Source organism: Haliaeetus albicilla, chromosome 8, assembly GCF_947461875.1.
Source record: "Haliaeetus albicilla chromosome 8, bHalAlb1.1, whole genome shotgun sequence".
Taxonomy (NCBI): domain Eukaryota; kingdom Metazoa; phylum Chordata; class Aves; order Accipitriformes; family Accipitridae; genus Haliaeetus; species Haliaeetus albicilla.
The window spans coordinates 41,759,938-41,774,547 of NC_091490.1; the positions used below are offsets into that span (position 1 = coordinate 41,759,938).

Genomic DNA, 14,610 nt, shown 5'->3' on the forward strand with positions numbered 1-14,610 from the left:
GGATGAGATCTGCTCCTTTCAAAGCTACTGCCCCACATACGGGAAACACAGAGAAGTCAGCAGAAATGGAGGTCACCAAAGGTTTTAAACCTCAAGGTAGGCATAACCCACACACCCGTGGCCATGGTCCTGGCTACGCTCATGCCAAAGTCCACATTGCTCTAGCTGAACTAGTGGCAGCAAGTTTATGCCTGTGTCAGCTGCAGCTATTTGGCCAAAAGCTCTCCAAATGAGCTTGTTTCTTTGCAACCACATGTTTGGCTTGTAAAGGTGGCCTATTTTTAGAAGGAGCATAAGCACAGCAGAGGGAGAGCAACCTGCTACCTGGCCCTGGGCACCAGCGAAAAAGGTTTTTGCAGTCGCTGTGTTACACAGAGCAACTGCTTCGTTCGTTGCCCGCTCCTACCAACAAACAGGTTTGCAGTCAGGCCTTTCAGACAATCTTCCTTTAATACAAAGTCAATATATCTACATACACAGTGGTATGAAAACCACTTACTGTTTCAGTTTGAAATAACAGTGTGAAAGCAACAGCACTTTGCTCTCATACAAAGAAAAAAACCTCCCCCCTCCCCCCAACTTGTCCAGTAAGATTTTGCTGCAACATACTTAGAAATTTGGGCAACTTTCACACAAATAAGTAAAATCTCGAAGAAGCCTTTTGTTTCTTTGTTGGTTTGTTTTTTTTTCTCAGTTAAAGACAGGAAATAGATTGTTGTGGGGTCTTCTGGGTAGCACTTGATGGCCATGATTACCCCTTCTAGAAAAATAAAAAAAGGAAAAGTCACAGGCAAGCAGTGTTCAGGGCAGTGCATCTTTTCCAAGACATGCTGTCCTCTGTGCACTTCTGCAAGAAAACTCCTTGTCACGTACACTTGCAAGAGCGTTATATCTACAACCCAGCACACGGACAGACTTGGGCCGTTACCTACAATACACCTTTGATGTTAGAATACCTGTGTGCGCGCTGATGTGTGTCATGGCTCCAAAATCCGCTGTCTTTCTGTCTTCAGTCATCGTAAGACACTGGTATTGTTTAGTCTCCCAGTTCACCCCTGGCCCTGTTAAGACTGAGCAACATGGCCACAGCTGAAGGGGAGTGGGTTGGCACTGCCACCATGTCTAGGCCTGCCTGCTAATCTCACACCCTTCCAGAGACATGTGATATGTCTGCGATTTAAAACAAAAGAACCCAAAAAAAAAAAATCCAGAAAGGACATTTTGTTCTTACATGAGCAAGTTAAACCTTTTAAATGGTAGAAAAGCAATATGTAGAAGTAGCAATTTGCACTGCATTTTTATATATCACAGCCATTACACGTAACATTTCTACAGTGAAAAAATAGACTGTCTTTGAACATAATATGAACAAATAAGCAAATTTTTCTTTTAAATTCATTGACTGATATTCTTTGTCTTTTTTTTTTAAAAAAAAGGAAAAAATACACTATTTAAAAAAAAGGTAATGTCACTTGTTACAGTTACATCGATACTTTAAAGAAAGCCACTCACAGTATATGCCATTGAATGCATCTTACTTGATCTTTCCCCGTTATTTATACAGCTAGGGCATGTTCATAGCTGTGCCAACGAGCTTGGTGGAACGTGGTACCGGGGCAGTCCTGAGAGTCTCTCTGCATCGCTCCCGGAGAGCCGCTGTGTTCAGAGGTGAGGGGTTGGCAGCAAGAAGCAGTTGGCTATTGGAAATAAATTTCTTAAGGGTGCTTCTTGGGCTCCTTTCAGAGAGATGCTCCTGGCCTTCTGCGGCAGGAACTGGTGGGGCGGCACAGCTGCTTGCAGCAGAAGTGGGGTTGTGTGAATGTGCAAAGAGAATGGGAAAGGGACCGCTTGCTTTTTTTTTTTTAGAGGGTGTCCCACCACTGCTCAAATTAATGCCTTTGTGTTAGCTGGATGTGCTGAAAAGGGGGAACAGAACCAGCAGTCAGCAAACCCAGCCCAGGGGAGCTGCCACCTCTGCCTGTCCCACCGGTGTGCGAGGGGAGGGGGCCACATCGCACAGCCAGGTCTGGGTTTTCTATCTCTCTCTCTTTCTCTATAATTTTAAATATCCTAAAAAATAAAGTTTTGGAATTAGAAGAAATGAGGAATGTTCCAAGTATTCAAAATGTGAGCTATAAAACCTCTCGCGTGGCAGGGGCATTCAGTGAATGCTCTTTGCAAGGTGCCTGTAAGCCCAGAATCATCCCAATGTTGATACTGAGGTTATTAAGACTCCAGCTAGAAGAACTCCTGACCCTAAGTTTGCCTAAGTGTTGAGATTTAGTTCCTTTTCTTATCTTTTACAGAACACCTTCAATTCTGCAAGTGACTTCCTTTAAAGACTGCCAACTATATTAGTAAATAAACTGAACTCTAATGATGTAACCAAAGTCGGTTTCCTTCCCTTCTCCAGCAGTAACATTTCGCAAGGTGTGTTTTAGCTTTTGGATCTGTTTCATGATGTCCATACGTCCTCCACAGCGAACACCACTTGAGGTAACAAGAGCAGTTCACCACTTAAAGCAGTCCTTCAGCAATCTCCTGAGCTGCCTCTTCACGGTCCAGGTTACAACACGGAGTTCCTGAAGGGGTGTTCCTTTCAATCCTTCCCCCTGCTCCCCAATGCATTGTCCAGATGAAAAGGTACTTCTTCTGATTCAGTTTTGTAAGTTCAAGCACTCCTCCTGGGTCAAAAGAGGCCTTCCAGGACTTAAGTGGTTGGTAGAGTCTGCACAACGGATGGCTTTTTATGTTGCATAGTGATCAAAACTTCCCAGATACTCCAGAGCTGCCTGGTAACAGAACTGGTATTCATCCTGCAAACAGTAAAGAGAACCAGCTTCAGAGGTTTTAAATAGCTCTTCAGGATCCCTGCCCTGCTTTCCAGCTAGCACATACTTGGGCAGGAACCATGCGCAGACTCTTTTATTCTCAAAGAGCTGCAAACTACTGAGAAAGGAAATCCATTCCCTTTATTGTTTGTGCATCTCGTTGATACCAGTCATCCCACCACTAACTCTTCTGGCTCTGCAGCCAGCGTGGGCCATGTTTAGAGGCAGGTGAGTGAGTCCCCCTTACCTCAGACAACGATGAGATAAGAACTGAGGCTAGCAGACCAGGATGAAGTCTTTAAGAGACTTTATAATAATGTTTTTGTTTTTTTGGGTTTTTTTTGTTTTTTTTTAAATGACTGACTGACTGAGGTAAAATCAGCAGTGAAGCCTGGGCTTGCTGAGTAATCTTCAGGTAAGGTTTTGCTAGTGGTTAGAAAGGCAAAAAGCACGCTGTACTCAGCCAGGGCAGCTGAGGGATTGGTTGTAGCCGTGGTGCTTTGCTACTCAGCCCTCTAAACTGCGACAGAAGATGGGTTCCCCGTTCCACCTTACCTCTGTTTGCACCATAGCAGGTCGTTGTGTTCGCAGCATCTTTACTGTCTGGAAAATATCTACAACACCCTCATAACGCATTCTTTCCAGGACGATACTCAATGTGATAAACACTCCAGTCCTACCCACGCCAGCACTGCAGGAATGGGAGAAAAAAACCAAACTGTATGTTACAATGTTCAACTGCTTCTCTAAATGCTTGAGGTTAAGGTATGGTAGAGCTATGTGTTATGAACACGTTACAACTGGAGAACCTCTGTCAGTCCTGCAGGAGGTAGGAAACAGTAAAACTGCCAGAGTGTGTGACCCAAACAAATATCTGAGAAAGTGAAATAAATAAAAAAAAAGCTTTGGGTAGTGGTAAACAGCATTCAGTGTGAAAATTATTACCAATATGTGACATTAGGTGCTTTTAAAATTAAATCATTTTAAGAATGCATTATCCTCTCCTGCCCAGGGCTAGGGAGGTACAATTCATACTACCAGCAAACACAAAGCAGCAGTGTTTGAGGTGAGGAACTGGGCTAAGGCTGGTAACAAATACTTCTAATTCTGCAGGTCAAATATTAACACTGTGGTTCCCATCTCCTTCAGAGTAGCAGCATTTCATACCTCTCCCCTAGATACAAAGGGTCAGGGGCCTTGTGGGCAGCACCCAGGGCTGAAGGGAGGTAAGTGTGGTTGGCAGAAGCAACGGTGTTTAGCACCCCCCCCTTCAGATACCCCCAAGAAATCTGCCTGCAAAGAAAGGGTGGGAAAGGAGGGAGGTAGCTGTAGGATTTTAATTCCTTCTGCTCTTTTGCATCCTCAGCTGAATTAGGTGTTTCCATTTGCACGTGCCTACCTGCAGTGGACAGAGATGGGGCCATCCTGGCCAAACTGTTCCTTGGTCTTATGTACCTGTCCAATGAAATCGATAAACCCTTCTCCTGATTTTGGCACACCTTGTTCTGGCCAGTCAGTGAACTGGAACTGACGAACAGTTCGTGACTGACCGTCCTGGGGGAGAAAATAAATAGTAATACTGAAAACAGCCTGTATTTGTGGTACTGAATACAAAAGGTAAACCCCCCCCCCCCTTATTTTGTTGCTAGTTCATTAAGGAGCACAAAAAGTTGAACCAACTTTGTTATAATCAAGTGAAAATAGGTATAATTTATATATATATAATGATGAAGCTGCTCATGTTGCAGTTGACATTTCTGGAGTCAGCTTGTCAGTACCCATCTATACTCCTGGCAGGTGTGCTGAAAGCCCTGACCACTGCAAAGACTGCACAGATGGAGTCTTCAGCAAAGGAACATTGAAGGTGAGGTTATGGCCTCTCTATCAATCTTGAAAAAGAGTTGCTGTAGTGTCAGAATTACAGCTGACAGGAAGATAAATCTTGTTCTACCAGGACTGATGAGGCAATCCTCCTTCTCAACCTTGCAAATAGAATTATCAGGTTCTGTAATACCAGCAACCTCAAAAGCCAGAGAGACTACTTTGAGAATGAGGGTTACATTTGCTAAACAAATTTCAGAAGGTACTGAAATGTTCCTTCAGATGAGAAATCTGACACTGAATCTAGGATTATTTGAGTGAATGTGCCCCTTTGACTATGAGTAACAGTGGCTCCTCTTAAAGCCAGAGGAGAAGTGTACATTTTCTGTAGGGTGCAGAGTATCCTTTGCAAGTCCGTGTTTTTATTAGCTGTGGGGAGATACTATTTTTTCCTTTCATCTCAAATAAGCTGCAAGTAAAACCAAGAGCTGGGTACATCTCTAACAAAGGAACTCACTACTGTGATTAGTGAGCAGAGGTTAGAAAACTACTTTCAATTTGTAAGATATATTCAAGTACAATCTGTGTTTGTGTGTTCTGTTCCTCATCACAAGTAAGCTCTCCTCCAATGATGCTAATCCCAGACTTTCACAGAGAAAGTGTTTACACCTCAGTCTTTCTTAGGGAGCCAAAACACACCAAACTCCCTTGTTTTTGGTAAGCCACCCAGCTATAACCCTCGCAAGCACACACTGCACATTGTGCAGCACTTACCCTGGCATCGGTGACCTTGAATTCTCGCAGGATGTATTGAGGCATGTTGTATTCAGCCATGGGATCTACTACAAAGTACTGGTACCGGGCAGAGCGCTCTGCTGGCCAGTACTGATGGCACTTTTCCTGCCAAGGGGAAAGAAAGGTCTCTGTTAGCCCTTGTGCTGCAGGCTTCTCCTCATGCTTCTCTTTAGCACAGACTTACCCGACCCATCTCGCGAAGCTTAGTCAACATCACGACAATGGTGGAGTTGTTCTCCCATAGCATCCGCCAGAAATCTTCAGTGGTCTCTGCCAGTGGCCCTTGAGTAGCAATGTACGCCTTCTGTTGTCTGAAAGAGAACCCAAACACAAGGGGTGGGTCAAGACGGGGTGGAGAATTCCTTGGGCAGAAGCTTTGGGAAATGCACACAAAGGCTAGAGCGTAGGAGAACAAATGGAAATGCTGCAGAAGAACTAGAACAGTACAAGGTCTAAAGGGGCAGGAGGTGGCTTTGGTGCTAATGACAGAAAAAAAAAGCCACTGGTGAAGCTTTCTGTAAATATTGTTTCCAAGGGGTAAATCTAGATTACTCTAGCATGATGCCCTATATGGAAAGGTGTAACATGCTGCATGCTGGATTCCTGGAACTAGAATCCATCTTTTCTGGGCCTGAGTAGCACCAAGAATTCAACTGCCAGGCATGGAGATGCCCTAACCCCAGTGCCAGGACTGCTGCACACATCTGGAAGTGAGGAAATGTGCACATGGGGTTGCTTTGTTCCCTCAGTTAGGGCTCAGATTTAGCTGGTGGGCTCAGAGCACACCAGTGGAGGGCTGCAACTCCTAGGGCTGGAACACATGGCATGTATTGCCTGTGGGAAGCTGTCAGAATTGCAACATCCCCAAATCACAAAAGTAATAAAAAGGCTAATCTGTTTTTAGAAACCTCCCAACAGCAAAATCCACCCCTCACTGACACCCTATGTTTAGGACCTGCAGCTGGCAAAGGGTTTGGTTTGCTTTAGGGAATAAGTAATTTTAAGACCACAGAGAATAAAGCTTATCAGAAGGGCCATATTTGAGCCTATGTGGGTTGCTGGCCGTCAGTAAGAGGGAATTTACCTCTAGCACTGCACCACTGCGTGTGGGTATACCTAGGTGTTGGGACAGAACAAGACTACTCATGTTAAGACTTAGTCCAGCCCTTAGTACTTCTGCATCCTTGGGCTTATACACAGAAAACTCCCTGACCGCAGCAGGACAGCAAGGTGCCATTTACCTGTAGCCATCAATAAAGCTGGCATTGATGTAGTCTGACCCTTCCACTCCTCTGATGGGCTGAAGGCAGACTCGCGTGGTCTCATATGGCATGATGTTGACAAGGCGATTCTTGAATTTGTTGCATGGGAGGTTGGCGCTGATGAACCTGGAGGTGTGGGCTTTGGAGTTGGCAAGTCGCTGAAGGCAAAAGCAGAGTCACAACCATTTGTTCAGCTTGTTTTTTGTTTGTTTTTTTTTTGTTTGAGCCCTATGCCAGCCCACTTAACTTGCCCTCCATGTGCCACTGTTCCACCACATTGTTCTGGCTGGTAAGCCCTCTTTTTTTTTTCGTTTGGGTTGGGGACAGAATCTGAGACCCTTCCCTAAGCAAAACTTTTGGGGGTGGGGGGAAGTGTTTAAAAACCCAATCTAAGGAGGGAGCAAATTCAATCTCTATTTGAAATGACCAGACAAGCCTCCTGCAGTGAAGGTAGGTCTCCCCTGGGAACGGCTGCAGCCTAAGTCAGAAAAGTAATTACTTCTCTAACATGGAACCAAAAAGTTCCCATCAGCCTTATAAAGGCTCCCTGTCTGCTATGCATGAGTGCCAGCAGAACAAAGCTCCTGTGAGGAATACAGAGCCTTCCCCAGTGACTACTGTCCCCATTGAAGCATCTAGCATTACCTTGAACTCCAGCTCCATGCCTGTCACGTGCTCTCCGACTTCAATCTGTGCCAGTTTCTGGATGTAGGTGTAGAGGTTCCTAGCTGGGACCTCTGTGTTGCCGCAAGCAACAGCCTCAAGCAAGGCATCGTGTATAAAGCTGTACTGGTCTTCTGTCTGTACCATGTAGTTGCGCTGTGACCTCATGAGGGTGACGTGCCCATAAATGTCCACTGTCTTCTCATGTTTTATCCTCTCTAGCATGGCGTCGATCACAATGAAGCAGCCGGTCCGTCCAACGCCCGCACTGGAAAGAAAAGGGAAAAAATGAAGCAATGGACTATTCTGCCACTGAAGAAAGACATTCCAGAAGGCCACCCACGAGTGAGGATCTTTCCACTGCCACAAACAGCAGTGAACACAAGGTAGAAACAGACGCACAAGGCAGAGAGAGAACAACAAATGCACTCAGGGAAGGAACCGTGGCCTTGTGAACACAGCTTTTGGACTGAGGCAAAGGAAACCCTGGCAAACCAGCCAAATGTGTGGGTCCAGCCGTTCCATGAATTTTGTTGTATTAAAGGAACTTGCCTAATGGAACTGGTGCTGGTGATTGCTCCTGCCCACTCACCTCAGTGTGTTGCTCTTGACATAGTTTAAAAATACTGTGTTGGAGGGTTTGGACAGTTGTACAGCATGTAGTGGAGGACAGCGGTGACACCAAAGTCACGGCTGCTCCGAGTCACTCTAGTGCACAAGCACAGTGCTGCACTGGGGCCAGTAAAGCCTGCACTGGAACCTAAAAAAAAAAGCTGTTTATCTGAACCCCACCTGGGCCAGTGCTGCCGCAAGAGCAGGGAGAGGCTGCCAGATCAGAGCCAGCAGAGGGAAAGGTCGTCTCATCTTCTGTGCCGGTCCGTACAGGGAAGTACTCAGGCTTAGCCCCAAAGAGTTTGCAACATGCAGAGGTTTGCTTTGTTCAGCTCAGTTTAACAAAAACTTCCCAAACCCAAGTTTGGTCTTATGTCGCCTGAGGACAGGATGGAAGATGAAAACTTGCCTCTGGTGACATGCCTATTGCCCCTCCATACCGATCTGCCCCATTTCTCCTGCCTCTTCATCTGTGACATCCCCAGGACGGGAGCTCTCCTGGCAGACACGCAATTATGACAATTGTAGGTAGGGGGGTCTAGGCTTGAACAAAAGGCTGGCACGATCTAAGGGCTTAAAAAGCATGTTTAATCACTCAGATCTTTCAGCAGCTGAGAAACTACTGATGTTGTAATGAGTAACATGCGTCACCTCTTTTCCTAAATGTTTTTGTGCGTCAAGGTAACATCAAACTTGTGTGTAATGGCATTTGTGAATCAGCAGGGCTCTGTGGGTCTATGCATTTGCCACTGCTAATAAAGGTTTCCTTTTACTATTCCAGTGCAGCCCCTTTTTTCATAAAGCCCCTTGATCTCTGTTAATTAGACTGCCTAACACCTGAACCAAGCAGGTGACTCGAGCTTTGGCAAGAATTGAGCAGCTGATCTGGGAGCCAGTTCCTGCACATTGTGAGCTGACAGCTCTCTTTATTCATTTTCTGAGAGGTGCACAACAATTGCCATCTGCAAGGTTAGCGATAAGTTGCCCGCTTACAAAGACTGTTTAAATGGCATCCTCTACGAGAGGCAGGAGTAGCTTCCCCCAGCAGCCTGTAAAATTCAGATGTCTTTCCTCAGTCCCGAGTAACCTGCAGGCTCCTCCACTCCCTCCGGAGGAACACAGGGATTTATCTAAGTTGAGGCTGTGAGCGTTCCTCCTTGGGTTGTAAATTGAATTAGGGAACACTACCTGCCTATAGGGGCCTTCAGTTTGTCATTATCAGAATGGCTGCAGCACTCAAAAAAACCCTCCCCTTTCAATCACTGTCAGCTCTCCCTTTGACAGCTGAGGCAGCTCTGCCTCCCAAACACCCGATGCAGCAACACCAAGCAGCTTCCTAGGTCGCACTCGATCTTCCTCCTTTCCCACTGTGACAAGAAACAACCTCTACACACAGAACCAGACACCAGTGCAGCACGGGGCACTTCCCATCGCTAACAAGATCTGAGTGATTTGGTGCAAACTAAACCACTCGCCTCAGGAAATTCTGCGCTTAATGAAAACCCCAAGTATCCTCCTCAGATGCTGTCTGGGAATCCACTTCACAGGACAGCTTTCCCCTGCTAGGTACTCACTAGGAGACTGTACATGTCTCCTAGGTGCAAATCAACATCCTTCTGAACTTCTGCCTCCCTTACGGATGGCCCCATGCAAGAGTTAGGTGAAGCAGACCAGTACCTGCAGTGCACCACAATCGGACCAGCATCAGGGGGGTTGCAGGTTTTCACCCGTCTCAGAAAAGCCAGGAATGGGGTGGGGTACTCGGGTACACCGTGGTCAGGCCATGCTGTGAACTGGAACTGGCGGACCTCTCGCTTCTCACTGGAGCCATTCTGCAAAGACAAAAGAGCACCAAGAGTAATGTAAGGTACCAGCACACCGCCATACCCTGCCAGTGCTGTGTACGGAGACTGTGCCGTAGCCCATCTCTGGGGGAAAAACAGGAGTGGGAAAAAAACTTACCTTATGAAGGGAGAACGTTCGAACGCAGAATGTGGCCAATTCAATTGTATCGAGTAACGTCACTTGAATCATTCCATAGGTGTCTGTACCTCGGCCCGGCCAGTACTGGTCACACTTTATCTGGAAGACAGGAGGTATTGCTCAATGCTGGAACAAACCCTACGCTGCAGGGGAAGCTCATTCCAGAACTGCCGTGATGTTACAGGTGAAACTGGCCAGGTCGCAAAGGGGAGGGAAGGTGCAAGAAACATCCTTCCAGAGCACCACAACAGGGACGGACCCGGCCTGAAAAGCTCCTACTGACTAAGCACAGGCTTTGATGCACCGCATCAATCATGTAGACAATAGACTGGAATGATCCTGAAGATTAGAGTGAATGTACTGGGGCTTGTTAAACAAGAGAACTGAATGTGAAACTTGCCACATGATTAACTCTGAGACAGACCTACAAAGCATGGAATGGGATTGAGTGTCCTCTTCTCTTGGAGCTGCAAAGGAGGCTCCACTTTCCAGGGCGAGTGGTTTGTTTTTTTAAAAGCAATGAATCACTGAACTTTCAGGGTGCTGGCAAAGCAGGCAGAAATCCCCCACTGACATAAATGTGGGCTGCAGATCAAAGGGATTTGCTGTTCCCCAACCCTACCCTCCAATCCCCCAGGATTATGACTAACTAGTCATCCTTCTCATGCATCTTACCCGTGATTTCTCCTCCAGCTTAGTCATCATAACAATAGTAGCTGAACGCTGCTCCCACACCATCCTCCAAAAGTCTCCAAAGGTCTCTGGCAGAGGCCCCTGCGTGGCAATGTAGGCATTCTGCTTCCGATAGCCATCAATGTAGTTGGCATTAATGTAATCACTGCCCACAATTCCTGTATTAAATCAGCAAAAGCAAGTTAGTGAATTGCGCAGGACTTTATATAGTTGGAAGCATGAGGACATCTTTGCAGGAATGTTGTTAGAAATAATTCCCCTGAAAAACACCAGAGCCTTCATGGCTTGGTGGGTTAGAATCACAGCTGGGAGTAACAGGCTCTTTGCAAGTTTTTCCCAGCTGAAGTTCCTGCCTCGAAGGTCTGCATTGCAGGGAGACAAATAACTTCTTGCAAAAGATATTAAAGAGACCGAATATCAAGCCTTGAAACCATGGTCTTCCTACTGGTGTTGGTACCAGGAGAAAAAGTCCTGGCCTAGGGTTCTTGCTTCGCTGGTCTCAAACAGGACAAAACCAAGTCCTTGTCTCAGAACACCCAGAGTCTGGGCAGCAAATGCACCTGGTCAATGCACTGCACAGTCCATAGTCTAATCCCAGGCAGTGAGCTACAGCTGGACAAAGTAAGGAATAAAACCAGGCTTGATTCAGCCAGTAAAGGCTTTGAAATTACAGGCTTTGACTTGCTTTAAATTGTCCGCTGTCATTTTTAGGAGTGGGGTTTTTTTCTGTTCGCATGAGTTACAGGCTATTGAGTTACAGCTGCTCGCCTGTATCTTTGCTTGAGGGGTTTCGTATGAGTGGCAGGACGTACTGCCAGAGTGAAGAGGGTGACTGGGACATGGCAGGAGAAAACTGCTCTGAAGTTAAAATGGACATTGGCAAGCACTGATGTTCAGGTTCAGCTTTAGAGAGCCTCAGATTGGCATGGAGGATCTGCACTGTTTGGCGATTTGGCCCATTCCTAATTACAGCAGAGCGGCTGGCAAGGTTGGCAGGTTTCTGCTAACCTATGATTAACTCTGTACAGAACGCTTAACTCCTGTCTCGAGGGGGAGCCAAGGGTGGGGAGCAGTACCAATATGAAATTGGGTTGCTAGTCCTCATCCTGCTGTAGCAATAGACATTGCTTCTTCTGTTGGCGAGGTGCAATCCACACTGAATTGCCTGCCAGTCCTCAAGGGTACTTGGTAATTTCAGCTGCTGGTAGAAATGCCTTTTGATTAAATTTCTGGAGGGTTCCCTGCCCCCATTCCTTCCCAATCTGAAATTTCAGGAGGGAAGGTGGCTGTGCAGCAGCAGCAGGAACATGATCAAGGCTGAGCTTCCGGAATTAATCTCCTCTCCAGCCCCCTCGGGTCCACTCTGTAATTTAAAATGGTGGCCATGAGCTCCTGCAATGTTTCGCTGTGTGACAGGCCCAGTTACAGAGAAGTCACGGAATTAAAGCCACTACTTCTTCCTGACCAAGCAGACGATGACAATTTGCAGCCTTGACAAATCCAGATTTAAAACAAAGAGAAAGCAACAACTAATTCCTCCAACTCCTTTCATCTTCCAGCCCTCAGCATAAAATACAGCCTGGTAAAAAGGAACACGCCAGCCAAGACATGTCAGAACCTCTCGGGTGCTTGAAAATTAAACCTCAGCCTGTCGTACTTGCACCGTCGGTCCCTCACGATGCCACCTGGGCAGAGTTAGGACTGCTGCCGGCATCCAGCCCCGTGCTTCTGTTTTCCTGAAAGCCGACACCAACCCAAAGTGTCCTTCATTTCTACACTTGTGCTCTGCTCTTTTCCCTTGAATGACAAAGCAACTTTTTAAAGACTTTGCTTTCCTTGGCTCATACAATATTAATCCCAGAAGAAAAACAAGCCAGGACACAGTCATCTTTACAATGAGAAATGTTTAAAATCCTCTAATGGCAGACAAGACCAATCCAGATTTGTGCAGCTTTTTGGCAAATCACCGTGATCTGTTGTTACCTCAGGAACAGCTCTTCCACTTCCCCATGTCCCTCAGAGTTACCTCAGCAGATGGAGATTATTCTAGCAATTGCCCTGTCATGAGGGCTTCTGAATTAACCTTTACATTCACCTGCGGGTTACCAGGACATCCCGTATCCTCTCTGTTCAGATGAGCAGCTCTTGGCAATGCAAGAACTGGCCTTAAATGCTTTATCCATACAGCACAGCCACACACAACCTGAGACAACAAAACTCGAGTATTATCTCGGCAGCAGCAACCAAAGCAGGTGCCCTGCTAAACTCCATCTCCTCTCCACTAAAAGCTTCTCTTATCCTAGCATGCACCAGAGCAACTCTGTCAAGAGCCCCGAGTTGTGAAATTTAACGTAAATTTTCTGACTGTACCATGACTCACGTAAGAAGCTCAGGGAACAATTTATGACCTACCAGGCTAACACTAACCCCTTCTCATTCTTAGCCTTTTAGGGGCCAGGACTGCAGCAGGAGCTGCATATCAAGTGATCTTTACATCTGTACAACTCAGCAGCCACATCTTTGCTATGTTGCTGACACTCACATTTGTACAATTAGCCCCACGCTTACTTCTCATTCATCCGCCGTACAGATACACTCCACATCCACTGCCACCCACTGCCCCGTTCCTGATCTCTCTAAAGCACTATGTGGTCTGAATTCTTCCTGTTAGTCAAAAACGTATCAAGTAGGGATCTCCAAGTAAAGGGAAGACAGTTTCTCAATAAACCAGCCCTTGAAATGAGAGATTGCAGCTCCAGGGAATATGTCAGTCACCAGAATTTAACAAATGCCTGGTTTACAGAGGTATCTCCTGCTTGCTAAACTCCTAGGGAGAAGCTAAGAGAAGAATGTAAATAGAGGGTGACAGGGAATGGAGAAGAGCATGTGCAACATGTTTCCCTGCAGCAACTTCAGCCTAGCACTAACGTGTAGGAGTAGAGATGCTACAGTACCTTCAATGGGCAGCAGGATGACACGCGAGTGGTCATAGGCAATCACGTTCGCGTAACGGTTTTTGGGCTTGTTCACTTCGAGGTTGGAGTGCTCCCAGGTGAACTGCTGGCCAGGGTCAATGGACTGGAGGAATTGGGAAAGAAAATGGAAGAGTCAGAGAGGAGAAAAACAGCAAATCAAGATCTAAATACCTTGTTCCGTGTGGGACAGATCACAGCTCTGAAGATCTAGCTGAGGAACGCAGCATTCACCGTTTGCTTCCCTCAAGAACCGATCTTTGCTGTGGAATAGCCCCAGCCCAGTGGCACAGCGTGCTCATGTCCCACCTCCCATGGCCCCAAGCACACCCAGAGCGATACCTGAGATAATTCCCCCTCTGGCATGATGCAGTGCAACCCGGCGGCAAAAGCATCAGTGCAATTTCAAGCTGCAATACAGAGGCCTTGGATCGTACTTCTGCCGAGGCTGCACTGGATTAGTTACAGCCCTGCGTTACCGACACTGATAAATGGCCGGCAATTGGGAGAGAACAACAGGAACAATCACATCAGGATGTATTTATGAAATGATGAAGAGGCTAAATCTGTGCATGCTTAAACTAAACAACAAATAAGAGGGCATAAATATACCAGTGTCTTGGTGAGTACTAATACCTGGGGAAGAAGATATTTAAGCTAGGACAAGGTTTATAACCACGTGTGCAAGCAGGATATGAAACATCAGGGAAAAAACTTGCTGTCGTGGGCAGCAGAAAGGGATAGAGCTGCTCCATATAGAGCAGAGACAGCATTACTTGGGACCACAAAGACTGAGTGCCGAAGGTCTCCCAGGTGCAGAGAGGGGAGAAAGCACCACGGGAGTCTGGCAAGGGCAGGTACCTGCCTGCTCAGCAGGGTGGAAGGAGTGCATCTCCCCGGACAGAGAAGGGGTAAGGACCCTGGCCCTAAGAACCTGAATCAACATGGCTTTTTCCTAGAAGGGATGAAGGAGTAAAC

The 14,610-nt window shown here is 46.6% G+C and overlaps 1 protein-coding gene across 8 annotated transcripts in view; it reads right to left on the reverse strand.

Annotated features, from left to right (window-relative positions):
* Positions 1–431: 431 nt before the first annotated feature.
* Positions 432–14,610, reverse strand: part of PTPRS (protein tyrosine phosphatase receptor type S) — a 164,460-nt gene continuing 150,281 nt past the window's right edge. For all 8 annotated transcript variants that reach the window (XM_069790298.1, XM_069790297.1, XM_069790296.1 and 5 more), the window contains 11 exons: positions 13,615–13,738; positions 10,643–10,818; positions 9,947–10,066; positions 9,662–9,816; positions 7,355–7,640; positions 6,689–6,867; positions 5,632–5,758; positions 5,427–5,552; positions 4,231–4,385; positions 3,387–3,522; positions 432–2,816 (listed from right to left, as the gene is read on the reverse strand). In XM_069790298.1, coding sequence (XP_069646399.1) covers positions 2,748–2,816; positions 3,387–3,522; positions 4,231–4,385; positions 5,427–5,552; positions 5,632–5,758; positions 6,689–6,867; positions 7,355–7,640; positions 9,662–9,816; positions 9,947–10,066; positions 10,643–10,818; positions 13,615–13,738 — 1,653 coding nt within the window. In that variant the 3' untranslated portion in view covers positions 432–2,747. The remainder of the gene's footprint in view (positions 2,817–3,386; positions 3,523–4,230; positions 4,386–5,426; positions 5,553–5,631; positions 5,759–6,688; positions 6,868–7,354; positions 7,641–9,661; positions 9,817–9,946; positions 10,067–10,642; positions 10,819–13,614; positions 13,739–14,610) is intronic.